This window comes from Rana temporaria, chromosome 10 (genome assembly GCF_905171775.1).
Source record: "Rana temporaria chromosome 10, aRanTem1.1, whole genome shotgun sequence".
NCBI classification, from domain to species: domain Eukaryota; kingdom Metazoa; phylum Chordata; class Amphibia; order Anura; family Ranidae; genus Rana; species Rana temporaria.
This window is the reverse complement of record NC_053498.1, coordinates 3295981-3310825: the sequence shown is the minus strand read 5'-3', so window position 1 is coordinate 3310825 and position 14845 is coordinate 3295981. Positions and strand designations below refer to the sequence as shown.

Sequence of the window (14845 nt, the reverse complement as noted above, 5' to 3'; positions counted from 1 at the left end):
TTGGGAGCTCTGGGATCGGGTTCCCCAAGGGTCTCAAACTGGTGGCCCTCCAGCTGTTGTAAAACTACAAGTCCCATCATGCCTCTGCCTGGGGGAGTCATGCTGGTAACTGTCATTCTTGCAATGCCTCATTGGACTTGTAGTTTTGCAACAGCTGGAGGGCCACCAGTTTGAGACGCCTGCGAGTTTAGGACTGTGGGCGGGGCCTCCAGAAGACGTTACAAAGTCACGTGACGAGGAATTTAATACCCCCCCTCCCCCCCCCCCGGGGTGTCCTGTGTCTTTATTTAGGGAGACGGGAGGCGTGTTGGTGGGCGGGGCCCCATGGGGCAAAGGGCCCGGAGGGGGAGGGGGAGGGGGAATCGTACTTTGAGTCCAGGAGACAGTACAACCGTCATGGCCAATCTCCGGAGAATCTGCAATCTCCTCCGGACCTGTGGCCCCCAGGGGCCCGCCTGTGGCCCTCTGTCCCCATGGAGGCAGTCGGTGGCCCTGCGATGGTCCTCGCGTTTCTCGGTGGCGCGGCCCCCCCACAGGTGGGCGGAGTTCCGGGGAACCCCCCGGCGGAGCCTTTCGGACAAGAAGTTTAACGCCCCCCTGAGCGCGGAGTTCGTGGCCCGCCCCTCGGGGGTGTGCACTATGATGAAGCTGCCCTACCAGGAGTCGGCGGAGGGGCTGGACGCCGCGTTTATCGGGGTGCCGCTGGACACCGGGACCTCAAACCGACCCGGAGCCAGGCGAGTACACCCCCCAAAATCCAGAGATTCCCCATCAGATACGGACCGATCAATATATAATCAATACCCAATCAGATATTTATACGATTGGAGGAGGCCGACCACACACACTACAACCTCTGCAATCCCCTCCATGATCACCAATACAACCTGATTGTACGATCTCCTCTACCATCCCCCATACAACCTGATTGTACAATCGCCTCTACCATCCCCCCATACACACTACAATCTGATTGTACAATCCCCTCTACCATCCCCCCATACACATTACAACCTGATTGTACAATCCCCTCTACCATCCCCCCATACACATTACAACCTGATTGTACAATCCCCTCTACCATCCCCCCATACACATTACAACCTGATTGTACAATCCCCTCTACCATCCCCCCATACACATTACAACCTGATTGTACAATCCCCTCTACCATCCCCCCATACACATTACAATCTGATTGTACAACCTGAACGGTCACAGATTGAATTCCACAAGCTCTCCCATGACAACGATCCGAATTCTTCTCTACGGAGACGGTTCAAATCTCCACTCCGAGTCTCCCGAAGCTCGAAAAAGTTCCAGCGCTTTTTTTTGTAGCTTTAAAAGGGCAGATTTGCGCGTTTTTGGCGTCTTTGTTCCCATAGAAATTAATAGAAAGCGATTTTCTGCTCGAATGGAAAAATGTATAAAATAAATACACAAATAACTAAAACTCATCATAAATAAAAGATACAGAAAATAAATGTATAATATGTAATAATGAATGAAAAAAAATATAATAATAAATAACCGCCAACTAATAATCATAATATTACACACCCAACACAAATCACTAATAATAATTTAGAGAATAATACTTTATTTATTTTTATTTTATTATTTCTTAAGAGTTCGGGGTTTATTATTTATTTATTATTACACAGTATTCATTTATTGGATTTATTTATTATTTATGATTATTTTTAACCCCCTAGTCCTAATCTTAACATTAATAACTGCAACCCCCAACACCTAATCCTAACCCATAATCCTAACACATAAACCTAACCCCAAATCCTAATCCTAATTCTAACCCCTAATCCAAATTCAAACCCCAACTCCAACTCCTAACCCCTAATCCTAACACATAAACCTAACCCCAACTCCTAACCCCTAATCCTAATCCTAATTCTAACCCCAACTCCTAATCCTAACCCAAATTCTAACCCCTAATCCTAATTCAAACTACAAATCCTAACCCTAACCCCAACTCCTAACCCCTAATCCTAATCCTAACCCCTAATCCTAACCCCTAATCCTAATCCTAATTCTAACCCCAACTCCTAATCCTAACCCAAATTCTAACCCCTAATCCTAATTCAAACTACAAATCCTAACCCTAACCCCAACTCCTAACCCCTAATCCTAATCCTAACCCCAACTCCTAACCCCTAATCCTAACCCCAACTCCTAATCCTAACCCTAATTCTAACCCCTAATCCAAATCCTAATCCTAATTCTAACCCCTAATCCAAATTCTAACCCCTAATCCTAATTCAAACCCCAACTCCAACTCCTAACCTCTAATCCTAACCCCTAATCATAATTCTAACCCCTAATCCTAACACATAAACCTAACCCCAACTCCTAATTCTAACCCCTAATCCTAATCCTAACCCCTAATCCTAATCCCTAATCCTAATTCTAACCCCAACTCCTAATCCTAACCCAAATTCTAACCCCTAATCCTAATTCAAACTACAAATCCTAATCCTAACCCCAACTCCTAACCCCTAATCCTAACCCCAACTCCTAATCCTAACCCTAATTTTAACCCCTAATCCAAATTCTAACCCCAACTCCAAATCCTAACCCTAATCCCAACTCCTAACCCCTAATCATAATTCTAACACCTAATCCTAAGGCCCCAACTCCTAACCCCTAATTCTAACCCCTATTCCTAATCCTAATTCTAACCCCTAATCCAAATTCTAACCCCTAATCCTAACCCCCAACTCCAAATCCTAACCCCAACTCCTAACCTCTAATCCTAACCCCTAATCATAATTCTAACCCCTAATCCTAACACATAAACCTAACCCCAACTCCAAATCCTAACCCCTAATCCTAACCCCCAACTCCTAATCCTAACCCCAACTCCAAATTCTAACCCCTAATCCTAACCCCCAACTCCAAATCCTAACCCCTAATCCTAACCCCCAACTCCTAATCCTAACCCCTAATCCTAACCCCAACTCCAAATCCTAACCCCAACTCCTAACCTCTAATCCTAACCCCAACCCCTAATCCTAACCCCTAATCCTAACACATAAACCTAACCCCAACTCCTAATCCTAACCCCCAACTCCTAATCCTAACCCCCAACTCCTAATCCTAACCCCTAATCCTAACCCCAACTCCAAATCCTAACCCCAACTCCTAACCTCTAATCCTAACCCCAACCCCTAATCCTAACCCCTAATCCTAACACATAAACCTAACCCCAACTCCTAATCCTAACCCCCAACTCCTAATCCTAACCCCCAACTCCTAATCCTAACCCCTAATCCTAACCCCAACTCCAAATCCTAACCCCAACTCCTAACCTCTAATCCTAACCCCAACCCCTAATCCTAACCCCTAATCCTAACACATAAACCTAACCCCAACTCCTAATCCTAACCCCCAACTCCTAATCCTAACCCCCAACTCCTAATCCTAACCCCTAATCCTAACCCCAACTCCAAATCCTAACCCCAACTCCTAACCTCTAATCCTAACCCCAACCCCTAATCCTAACCCCTAATCCTAACACATAAACCTAACCCCAACTCCTAATCCTAACCCCCAACTCCTAATCCTAACCCCCAACTCCTAATCCTAACCCCTAATCCTAACCCCAACTCCAAATCCTAACCCCAACTCCTAACCTCTAATCCTAACCCCAACCCCTAATCCTAACCCCTAATCCTAACACATAAACCTAACCCCAACTCCTAATCCTAACCCCCAACTCCTAATCCTAACCCCCAACTCCTAACCTCTAATCCTAACCCCAACTCCTAATCCTAACCCCCAACTTCAAATCCTTTTTAATTGGAAAGCAGAGGGGACTGGCAGGGATTTCCCATAAAGTGATATTTTTTGTTCCCCAGGTTCGGGCCGCGCCACATCCGGGCGGAGTCCTCCATGGTGAGACGATACAACATCACCACACGATCGGCCCCGTACGAGTCGATCATGGTGGCGGACATCGGCGACGTCAACGTGAATCTGTACGACCTGAAGGACAGCTGCCGGCGGATCAGAGAGGCCTACCAGAAAATCATGGCGACGGGGTGTATACCGCTAACAATGGGTAGGGGGCGCCTTTTATTTCACGTGCAAAGTAATGACCCCACCCCGCTCATTGGGCCACACCCACTTTACATAAGCCACACCCCTCTGTTCACCTGTTTGGTTTTCCATGGACAATTCTAGAATGTCTACTTCACTTCACATCGGGATAAAGGTCTGTCAGCAAATAACTCTAATAAAAATAATAAAACAACAGCAACAATAATAATAATAGTAATAATAATAATAATAAAAATAAATAATAATAACATTAACGCTAATAATATATGATCTTTTTTACATTTTTATTTTAATTGTTCCTTTACTGGTTTCTTTTTTGTTTATTTTATTTTTTACACTTTGTTTTTCTTTCACTTTTTTTTATTTTACTTATTTTTTTTAATTTTTATTTTACTTCATTTAAAAAAAAAACAATTTTTAAAAATACAATAATAGTAACAATAATAAAAACAATAAAAACAATAATAATAATATTAACGCTAATGATACATTTTTTTTTACATTTTTCTTTTTTTTTACTTGTTTTTTTAACATTTTTCTTTTATTTATTTTTTTTACATTTTTCTTTTACTTATTTTTTACATTTTTCTTTTTAAAAATACAATTATAGTAGTAGTAATAATAATAACAATAATAATAAAATAATAAAAACAATAATAAAAATTAATAATAATAATAACATTAACGCAAATAATATATTATCTTTTTTACATTTTTCTTTTTATTGTTCCTTTACTGGTTTCTTTTTATGTTGATTTTATTTTTTACAATTTGTTTTTCTTTCACTTTTTTTTACATTTTTCTTTTACTTATTTATTTTTTACATTTTTCTTTTTAAAAATACAGTTATAGTAATAATAATAACAAAAATAATAAAAACAATAATACAAATAAATAATAATAATAATAACATTAACGCAAATAATATATTATCTTTTTTACAATTTTCTTTTTATTGTTCCTTTACTGGTTTCTTTTTTGTTTATTTTATTTTTTACATTTTGTTTTTTTTTTATTTTTATTTTACTTATTTATTTATTTTTTACATTTTTCTTTTACTTCATTTTTGTTAAATTTTTCATTTTAAAAATACAATAATGGTAATAATAATAATAAAACAATAACAATCATAACAATAAAAACAAAATAATAAAAAATAACAATAATAAAATAATAATATTAATAATAAAAAAAAAAAATAATAATAAAAAATAACAATGATTATAATAATAAAAGTACAAATTATATAAATAATAGTAATAATAAGGGGGGATTAGATGGGGACTCTGTTATAAGGGGGGGCTCTGAAAGGGACTCTGGTGGGCTCATGTTTATTCTTAATTTGTTTGCTTTTATACTGAAGATTTTTTTTCACTGTTGTACTAAATCATATACTGATAAAATAAAAAAACAAGTAAAACATATATTCATTTATATTGTAATAAACATATATATATTTATATTTGTTTATAATTTTATTTAATTTTTTTAGCCCTCGATAATTTATAAAGGTTTGGAGCCCCCTCCCCCCCCCCCCCCGGCTGTATATGATAGGGTCGCTGTCGCTGATACAGATGGTGAATGATGTTATTTTTGTCTTCATAGGAGGAGATCACACCATCACTTACCCCATCCTTCAGGCCGTAGCAGAAAAGTAAGTCGTTATTGTCACTACTGATCAGCAATAACCAAACCGTCAGTAGAAGGTCATTTAAGTTCTGTAAGTTGGGAGGCGGGACCAATGAGCCCAACCCCCGCCTCCATCAATGAGCCTTCCCTCCTCCACCTCCATCAATGAGCCTTCCCTCCCCCCACCTCCATCAATGAGCCTTCCCTCCCCCACCTCCATCAATGAGCCTTCCCTCCCCACCTCCATCAATGAGCCTTCCCTCCCCCACCTCCATCAATGAGCCTTCCCTCCCCACCTCCATCAATGAGCCTTCCCTCCCCACCTCCATCAATGAGCCTTCCCTCCCCACCTCCATCAATGAGCCTTCCCTCCCCACCTCCATCAATGAGCCTTCCCTCCCCCACCTCCATCAATGAGCCTTCCCTCCCCCACCTCCATCAATGAGACTTCCCTCCCCCACCTCCATCACTGAGCCTTCCCTCCCCCCACCTCCATCAATGAGTCTTCCCTCCCCACCTCCATCAATGAGTCTTCCCTCCCCACCTCCATCAATGAGTCTTCCCTCCCCACCTCCATCAATGAGCCTTCCCTCCCCACCTCCATCAATGAACCTTCCCTCCTCACCTCCATCAATGAGTCTTCCCTCCCCACCCCCATCAATGAGACTTCCCTCCCCCACCTCCATCAATGAGCCTTCCCTCCCCCACCTCCATCAATGAGCCTTCCCTCCCCACCTCCATCAATGAGCCTTCCCTCCCCATCTCCATCAATGAGCCTTCCCACCCCCACCTCCATCAATGAGCCTTCCCTCCCCCACCTCCATCAATGAGCCTTCCCTCCCCCACCTCCATCAATGAGCCTTCCCTCCCCACCTCCATCAATGAGCCTTCCCTCCCCACCTCCATCAATGAGCCTTCCCTCCCCCACCTCCATCAATGAGCCTTTCTCCCCACCTCCATCACTGAGCCTTCCCTCCCCACCTCCATCATTGAGCCTTCCCTCCCCCACCTCCATCAATGAGCCTTCCCTCCCCCACCTCCATCAATGAGCCTTCCCTCCCCCACCTCCATCAATGGGCCTTCCCTCCCCACCTCCATCAATGAGCCTTCCCTCCCCACCTCCATCAATGATCCTTCCCCTCCCCACTCCATCAATGAGCCTTCCTTCCCCACCTCCATCAATGAGCCTTCCCTCCCCACCTATATCAATGAGCCTTCCCTCCCCACCTCCACCAATGAGCCTTCCCTCCCCCCACCTCCATCAATGATCCTTCCCCCTCCACCTCCATCAATGAGCCTTCCCTCCCCACCTCCATCAATGAGCCTTCCCTCCCCCACCTCCATCAATGAGCCTTTCCTCTCCCACCAATGAGAATACAATTTAACATGACGATCCTTGTTTGTGTTGCCCCGCTTCAGGCACGGTCCGGTGGGCTTGGTACACGTGGACGCGCACACCGACACGGGCGACATGGCGCTCGGCGAGAAGATCTACCATGGGACGCCGTTCCGACGTTGCGTGGATGATGGTCTCTTGGACTGCAAGAGGGTGGTCCAGATTGGAATCCGAGGCTCCTCCTACAGCGCCGACCCCTACAAATTCTGCAGAGACCAGGTATGTTGGCACCACCCACTTCAAAGGGGAACCCCCCCAACCCCCATCCCCTAAATTTAGTCTGGAGGCCTTGGAGAAAAGAAAAGACCACAAAACGATGCCACCTTCCCAGCCCACGTTGGCGATGAGAGAATCCACCCCTGTGAAGCCCGGAGTCTCACCGCCTCATGTCTTTCAGGGGTTCCGGGTCGTCTTCGCCGAGGATTGCTGGTTCAAGTCTTTGGTTCCTCTAATGTCGGAGATTCGCCAGCAGATGGGGGACAAACCCGTTTACATCTCTTTTGACATTGACGGAATCGACCCGTCGTTCGCCCCCGGCACCGGAACACCGGAGGTTGCTGGACTCACAACACACCAGGTAGGCAAAACCAGCCCCCGGGCGGGTAGAGGGAGGCTTCTCCTGATTGGAGGTGGCCAATGCAACCCGGGCCTAAGCTGGTCTTCCATGACAATTCCGAGATGGGGGGGTTCTGGATCATTAACGTTGGCTCTAAGGCTGTGGTCTCCAAACTCTGACCTGCATTTATCCGTTCCTAGGGACACTATTCCTTCTACAGACACCAATGATGGGACACTATTCCTCCCACTGACACCAATGATGGGACACTATTCCCCCCACTGACACCAATGATGGGACACTATTCCTCCCACTGACACCAATGATGGGACACTATTCCTTCTACTGACACCAATGATGGGACACTATTCCTCCCACTGACACCAATGATGGGACACTATTCCTCCCACTGACACCAATGATGGGGACACTATTCCTCCCACTGACACCAATGATGGGACACTATTCCTCCAACTGATACCAATGATGGGACACTATTCCTCCCACTGATACCAATGATGGGACACTATTCCTCCCACTGACACCAATGATGGGACACTATTCCTCCCACTGACACCAATGATGGGACACTATTCCTCCCACTGACACCAATGATGGGGCACTATTCCTCCCACTGACACCAATGATGGGGACACTATTCCTCCCACTGACACCAATGATGGGACACTATTCCTCCAACTGATACCAATGATGGGACACTATTCCTCCCACTGACACCAATGATGGGGCACTATTCCTCCCACTGATACCAATGATGGGACACTATTCCTCCCACTGACACCAATGATGGGACACTATTCCTCCCACTGACACCAATGATGGGGACACTATTCCTCCCACTGACACCAATGATGGGACACTATTCCTCCCACTGACACCAATGATGGGACACTATTCCTCCCACTGACACCAATGATGGGACACTATTCCTCCCACTGACACCAATGATGGGACACTATTCCTCCCACTGACACCAATGATGGGACACTATTCCTCCCACTGACACCAATGATGGGACACTATTCCTCCCACTAAAGATGTGGCATTGTTCACGTCCACTGATATCAGGACATTTGGCAATACTCTGCGCGTGTGAAGACGTGCCGCAGGTCTTTAGGACCCCGCAGGCTCCGCGGCACATCTGTACACGCCCCGGATATTCAAAGATGTCGGCGGGGGAGAGGCGGGGCCAATGTATTCTGGGACTGAAGTTCCTCATTAAGATAAAACTTTTCTTGTTTTCCCCTCCAGGCTCTGGAGATTATCCGCGGCTGCCGGGGAATGAACATCGTAGGTTGTGACCTGGTGGAAGTTGCCCCAATCTACGACCCGTCAGGTGGGTGTCGGCTCCTCAGATTTCGGGTCATTGTGGCGCCTCCTCGGCTCGGTATTATGGAGACGGATTGCAATTCAGGGACAAAAAAAACCCGTCCACAGGAGGGGATGGTGGGCTACTGGGCCTAGGAGTATAAAATCGCCCGTCTAACCCCAGGGGTGTCAAACTCAAGTTCATCGCGGTCCGCATCAGCGGTTTGGTTGTCCTCAAAGGGTCGGTTGTATCTGGGGTGCGCTACATCCAGAGTGCAGGGTTCAGGGGTGCAATTTGTACAGAGGGCAGGGTTTAGGAGTGCGTTGTGTCCAGTGTGCTACGTACAGAGTGCACTAAGTGCAAAGTTCAAGGGTGCGCAGATTGCAGAGTTCAGGTGTGCGTTACGTACAGAGTACAGAGTTTAGGGGTGCGCGGTGTACAGAGTGTAGGGTTAAGGGGTGTGCTACGTACAGAGTGCAGGGTTCAGGGGTGCGTTATGTACAGAGTTTAGGGGTGCGCGGTGTACAGAGTGTAGGGTTTAGGGGTGTGCTACGTACAGAGTGCAGGGTTCAGGGGTGTGTTATGTACAGAGTTTAGGGATGAACTATGTACAGAATACAGAGTTTAGGGGTGCGCTATGTACAGAGTGTAGAATTCAGGGGAGAGTTATGTACAGAGTGTAGAGTTTAGGGGTGCGCTATTTAGAGAATGCAGAGTTTAGGAGTGCCCCATGTACAGAGTGCAGAGTTTAGGGGTGCGCTATGTTCAAAGTTTAGGGGTGCGCTATGTGCAGAGTTTAGGAGTGCGCCATGTACAGAGTGTAGAGTTTAGGGGTGCGCTGTGTAGAGTTTAGGGGTGCGCTATGTACAAAGTGTAGAGTTTAGGGGTGCGCTATTTGGAGAATGCAGGGTTTGGAGTGTGCTATGTACAGAGTTTAAGGGTGCGCTATGTACAGAGTGTAGAGTTTAGGGGTGCGCTGTCTAGAGAATGCAGAGTTTAGGGGTGCGCTATGTACAGAGTTTAGGGGTGCGCTATGTACAGAGTAGAGTTTAGGGGTGCGTTATGTAGAGTTTAGGGGTGCGCTAGTACAGAGTGCAGCATTTAGGGGTGCGCTATTTAGAGAATGTAGAGTTTAGGGGTGCGCCATGTACAGAGTGCAGGGGGTACAAACCCCTCCCTCTCCCCCCGGGAGCCACTTAGCAAAGCTGTTCCTTGTAAAAAGAAGTGACGGGGGAGCGGAGGGTGGGGACCCGGAGGTGGCAGAATGGAGTCACGTCGCGGCTGTAAAACCGTGTGCGAGGGCCACATGACAAGGCCTGGAGGGCCCCGATTCAGCCTTGGGCCCTCTCTTTGACACATGCGTCTCAGAGTCAGCTCAGTACAAGAGCGCCCCCCAGTGGGGACTCCGAGTACAAGGGTTTCCCAATCACTAATTACGATCGTTGAATGTTGCAGGGAACACGGCTCTGACCGCAGCCAACCTCCTGTTCGAAATGCTGTGCGTTCTCCCCAATGTGAAGACCTTCTAAGAACGTTCTGACCGAGACGGGACAGCAGGCGGCGCTCCGACAAGAAGAACACGAAAAAGAAAGGCGCTTTGCTGCAGGATTCCCAATCTTTACACATCGCAAACAATCCCTGGACCTCCATCCGAAAATGAAAAAACAGCCAATCAGATTTCGCTTCGCAGAACGCTAAGAGCCGGAAGCGGGTTCTCGGGAACGCACACTGCGCTGTTGTTTTTATCCTTTTAAATCTGTGGCTTTGATTAAAAAAATAAAACAAATAAAATGTAAGTTCTTGTTCAGACACTTCCTGTTGCAAGGTGACAACACTGCTGCCGTCTCCCAAATGTACTCCTGCGTTGTCACCCTCTCTCATGCGCCCCCTTGGTGGAGACGACACAAGGCATTGCTCGGGCAAGTCACAGAACGGCATCCCCGGGAACGACCAAGCTGTCCCCTCTGAGCCTTTCTGTGCCCCAACATAGCAACAAACACAGAAAAAACGCGCTGCATGGAAGATGAACGTGTACACATGTGGGGGTGGGGTGTCTCTAACGTACACCGTGAGCTTCTCACACTGTGCATTAGACGCTGCAGCAAGTCAGATAGAGCTCCGCCTCATTTCCTGGCTGGAGGCGGGGACACCCAGCATCATCTAGCGCTGACCCCCCCCCAGCCTGACCATCCCTGGCTCCGCCCCTTTCATTCATTAGCCTTCAGTTCTTCCGATCATAGAGGCAGGGGCAGACTGACCATTCAGGCACTGCCCGAGGGCCCCATGCCACTAGGGGGGCCCTCCCATCAGGGTTGCCAGCCTCAGTAAAACCAGGAACAGCATGTCAAAATCTCCCCCCCAGTGTAACATGCAGGGGGTCCAGAACTGTTAGGGGGTGTCTGGGTAACAAACTGTGGGGGCTGTGCAATGTAAAGGGGCCCAGAAGTGCAAGGTGCTGTGTAATGTAAAGGGGCCCAGAGGTGCAGGGTGCTGTGTAATGTAAAAGGGGCCCAGAGGTGCAGGGTGCTGTGTAATGTAAAGGGGTCCAGAGGTGCAGGGTGCCGTGTAATGTAAAGGGGTCCAGAGGTGCAGTGTGATGTAAAGGGGTCCAGAGGTGCAGGGTGCTGTGTAATGTAAAGGGGCCCAGAGGTGCAGGGTGCTGTGTAATGTAAAAGGGGCCCAGAGGTGCAGGGTGCTGTGTAATGTAAAGGGGTCCAGAGGTGCAGGGTGCTGTGTAATGTAAAGGGGCCCAGAAGTGCAAGGTGCTGTGTAATGTAAAGGGGCCCAGAGGTGCAGGGTGCTGTGTAATGTAAAAGGGGCCCAGAGGTGCAGGGTGCTGTGTAATGTAAAGGGGTCCAGAGGTGCAGGGTGCTGTGTAATGTAAAGGGGTCCAGATGTGCAGGGTGCTGTGTAATGTAAAGGGGCCCAGAGGTGCAGGGTGCTGTGTAATGTAAAAGGGGCCCAGAGGTGCAGGGTGCTGTGTAATGTAAAGGGGTCCAGAGGTGCAGGGTGCTGTGTAATGTAAAGGGGTCCAGATGTGCAGGGTGCTGTGTAATGTAAAGGGGCCCAGAGGTGCAGGGTGCTGTGTAATGTAAAAGGGGCCCAGAGGTGCAGGGTGCTGTGTAATGTAAAAGGGGCCCAGAGGTGCAGGGTGCTGTGTAATGTAAAAGGGGCCCAGAGGTGCAGGGTGCTGTGTAATGTAAAAGGGGCCCAGAGGTGCAGGGTGCTGTGTAATGTAAAAGGGGTCCAGAGGTGCAGGGTGCTGTGTAATGTAAAGGGGCCCAGAGGTGCAGGGTGCCGTGTAATGTAAAGGGGTCCAGAGGTGCAGTGTGATGTAAAGGGGTCCAGAGGTGCAGGGTGCTGTGTGATGTAAAGGGGTCCAGAGGTGCAGGGTGCTGTGTGATGTAAAGGGGCCCAGAGGTGCAGGGTGCTATGTAAAGGGGCCCAGAGGTGCAGGGTGCTGTGTAATGTAAAGGGGCCCAGAGGTGCAGGTTGCTGTGTAATGTAAAGGGGCCCAGAGGTGCTATATAATATAAAGGGGCCCAGAGGTGCTATATAATGTAAAGGGGCCCAGAGGTGCAGGGTGCTGTGTAATGTAAAGGGGCCCAGAGGTGCAGGGTGCTGTGTAATGTAAAGGGGCCCAGAGGTGCAGGGTGCTGTGTAATGTAAAGGGGCCCAGAGGTGCAGGGTGCTGTGTAATATAAAGGGGCCCAGAGGTGCAGGGTGCTGTGTAATATAAAGGGGCCCAGAGGTGCAGGGTGCTGTGCAATGTACAGGGGCCCAGAGTGCTGTGTAATGTAAAGGGGCCCAGAGGTGCAGGGTGCTGTGTAATGCAAAGGGGCCCAGAGGTGCAGGGTGCTGTGTAATGTAAAGGGGCCCAAGGAGCATAATCTATTGCCTGGGGGCCCCATGAGTCTTCAGTCCGCCCCTGCATAGAGGGATTTATTGCCCAGCCGGAGGACACAGCAGAAGGTTGCATGCCGAGAGCGCGGTCAGGGCTTCTCATTGGACCGGCTCCTGATCATATGACCGCTCTTGGGAGCCAATCACAGCAGTCACATGATACAGACTAAGCCCCGCCCCGCCTCTAGGCAATTAAAAAGGTTGAGAGGTTTCCACTTCCTGTTACCAATGACACCACGCCATACGTCACACGGTAAAATAGTTTATTTCAGAGTTCAATGCAGTAATAATCTTAAACAAAAATAAAAATAAAAAATACAAATGACCTTATAAGTTAAATTATATAAAAAAAAACACTAAAAATAAGTTATTTTCTAAATAAAAAAAAAAAAAAAAGTGCAAAGTCTTCTGCCAGAAATAATTGAATATTCATTGATTTTCGATTTTCTAGTGTTTTTTATTTCTCCTGTTAAAAGGGGAGGGGGAGGGGTGAAGGGTAAGAAAATGTCATAGACACCCTTTCTGTACCGGAGACCCCACCCACAAGACGGGTGAATATGTAGGGAGAGCCAAATCAAAAAAAATGTTATGCAATTACTCAATGAAAAAGGAACGGAGCCCCAGTATGACATTTCCAGTTCATGTAAAACGTTGCATTGCTAATTATGGGACAGCTGAAGACTGCGCTGCTCCGCCCCGCGCGGCTTCGTCTGTGAGGCTTTCTGCACACAAAAACCGTTTACCGGACTCAAAAACTGTAAAAAAAAAAAAAAAAAAGTGCGCCCCCCGGGGTCAGGTCACCCTACAGACTGGAGTCCTCACCCCATAAATCAGGTGAGCCTAGGAAGCAAATAAAAAAAAATACAGGAAGGATACGGGAAGAACGAATGATACGGGAAGAAGGAAGAGAGGTACGAAAAGAAGAATGCATGATACGGGAAGAAGAAAGAATAAATGAAGGAAGAAAGAATAAATGAAGGAAGAAAGAATAAATGAAGGACGAAGGGTACGGGAAGAAGGACGAAGAATGGATGATACGGGAAGAATAAATGAAGGAAGAATAAATGTAGAAGGAAGAAGGGTACAGGAAGAAGGATGCAGGATCAACGATACGGGAAGAAGGACGAAGGGTACGGGAAGAAGGACGAAGAATGGATGATACGGGAAGAATAAATGAAGGAAGAATAAATGAAGAAGAGTACGGGAAGAAGGATGCAGGATCAACGATACGGGAAGAAGAACGAAGGACGAAGGATACGGGAAGAAGAACGAAGGATACGGGAAGAAGGACGAAGAATGGATGATACGGGAAGAATAAATGAAGGAAGAATAAATGAAGAAGAGTATGGGAAGAAGGATGCAGGATCAACGATACGGGAAGAAGGACGAAGGGTACGAGGGGAAGAAGAAGAAGGACGAAGGGTACGAGGGGAAGAAGAAGAAGGACGAAGGGTACGAGGGGAAGAAGAAGAAGGACGAAGGGTACGAGGGGAAGAAGAAGAAGGACGAAGGGTACGAGGGGAAGAAGAAGAAGAAGAAGGACGAAGGGTACGAGGGGAAGAAGAAGAAGAAGAACGAAGGGTACGAGGGGAAGAAGAAGAAGAAGGACGAAGGGTACGAGGGGAAGAAGAAGAAGAAGGACGAAGGGTACGAGGGGAAGAAGAAGAAGAAGGACGAAGGGTACGAGGGGAAGAAGAAGAAGAAGGACGAAGGGTACGAGGGGAAGAAGAAGAAGAAGGACGAAGGGGACGAGGGGAAGAAGAAGAAGAAGGACGAAGGGTACGAGGGGAAGAAGAAGAAGAAGGACGAAGGGTACGAGGGGAAGAAGAAGAAGAAGGACGAAGGGTACGAGGGGAAGAAGAAGAAGAAGGACGAAGGGTACGAGGGGAAGAAGAAGAAGAAGAAGGACGAAGGGTACGAGGGGAAGAAGAAGAAGAAGGACGAAGGGTACGAG

General features: G+C 47.3%; 1 protein-coding gene across 1 annotated transcript; it reads left to right on the top strand.

The window, feature by feature from the left end:
* Window positions 1–358: 358 nt before the first annotated feature.
* On the top strand, window positions 359–10784 carry AGMAT (agmatinase). Its single transcript, XM_040326778.1, has 7 exons — window positions 359–737; window positions 3876–4078; window positions 5683–5731; window positions 7126–7321; window positions 7500–7679; window positions 8931–9015; window positions 10444–10784. The coding sequence occupies exons 1-7, from the start codon at window positions 397–399 to the stop codon at window positions 10515–10517; spliced, it is 1128 nt and encodes a 375-aa protein (XP_040182712.1). The 5' UTR covers window positions 359–396; the 3' UTR covers window positions 10518–10784.
* The last annotated feature ends 4061 nt before the right edge of the window (window positions 10785–14845 follow it).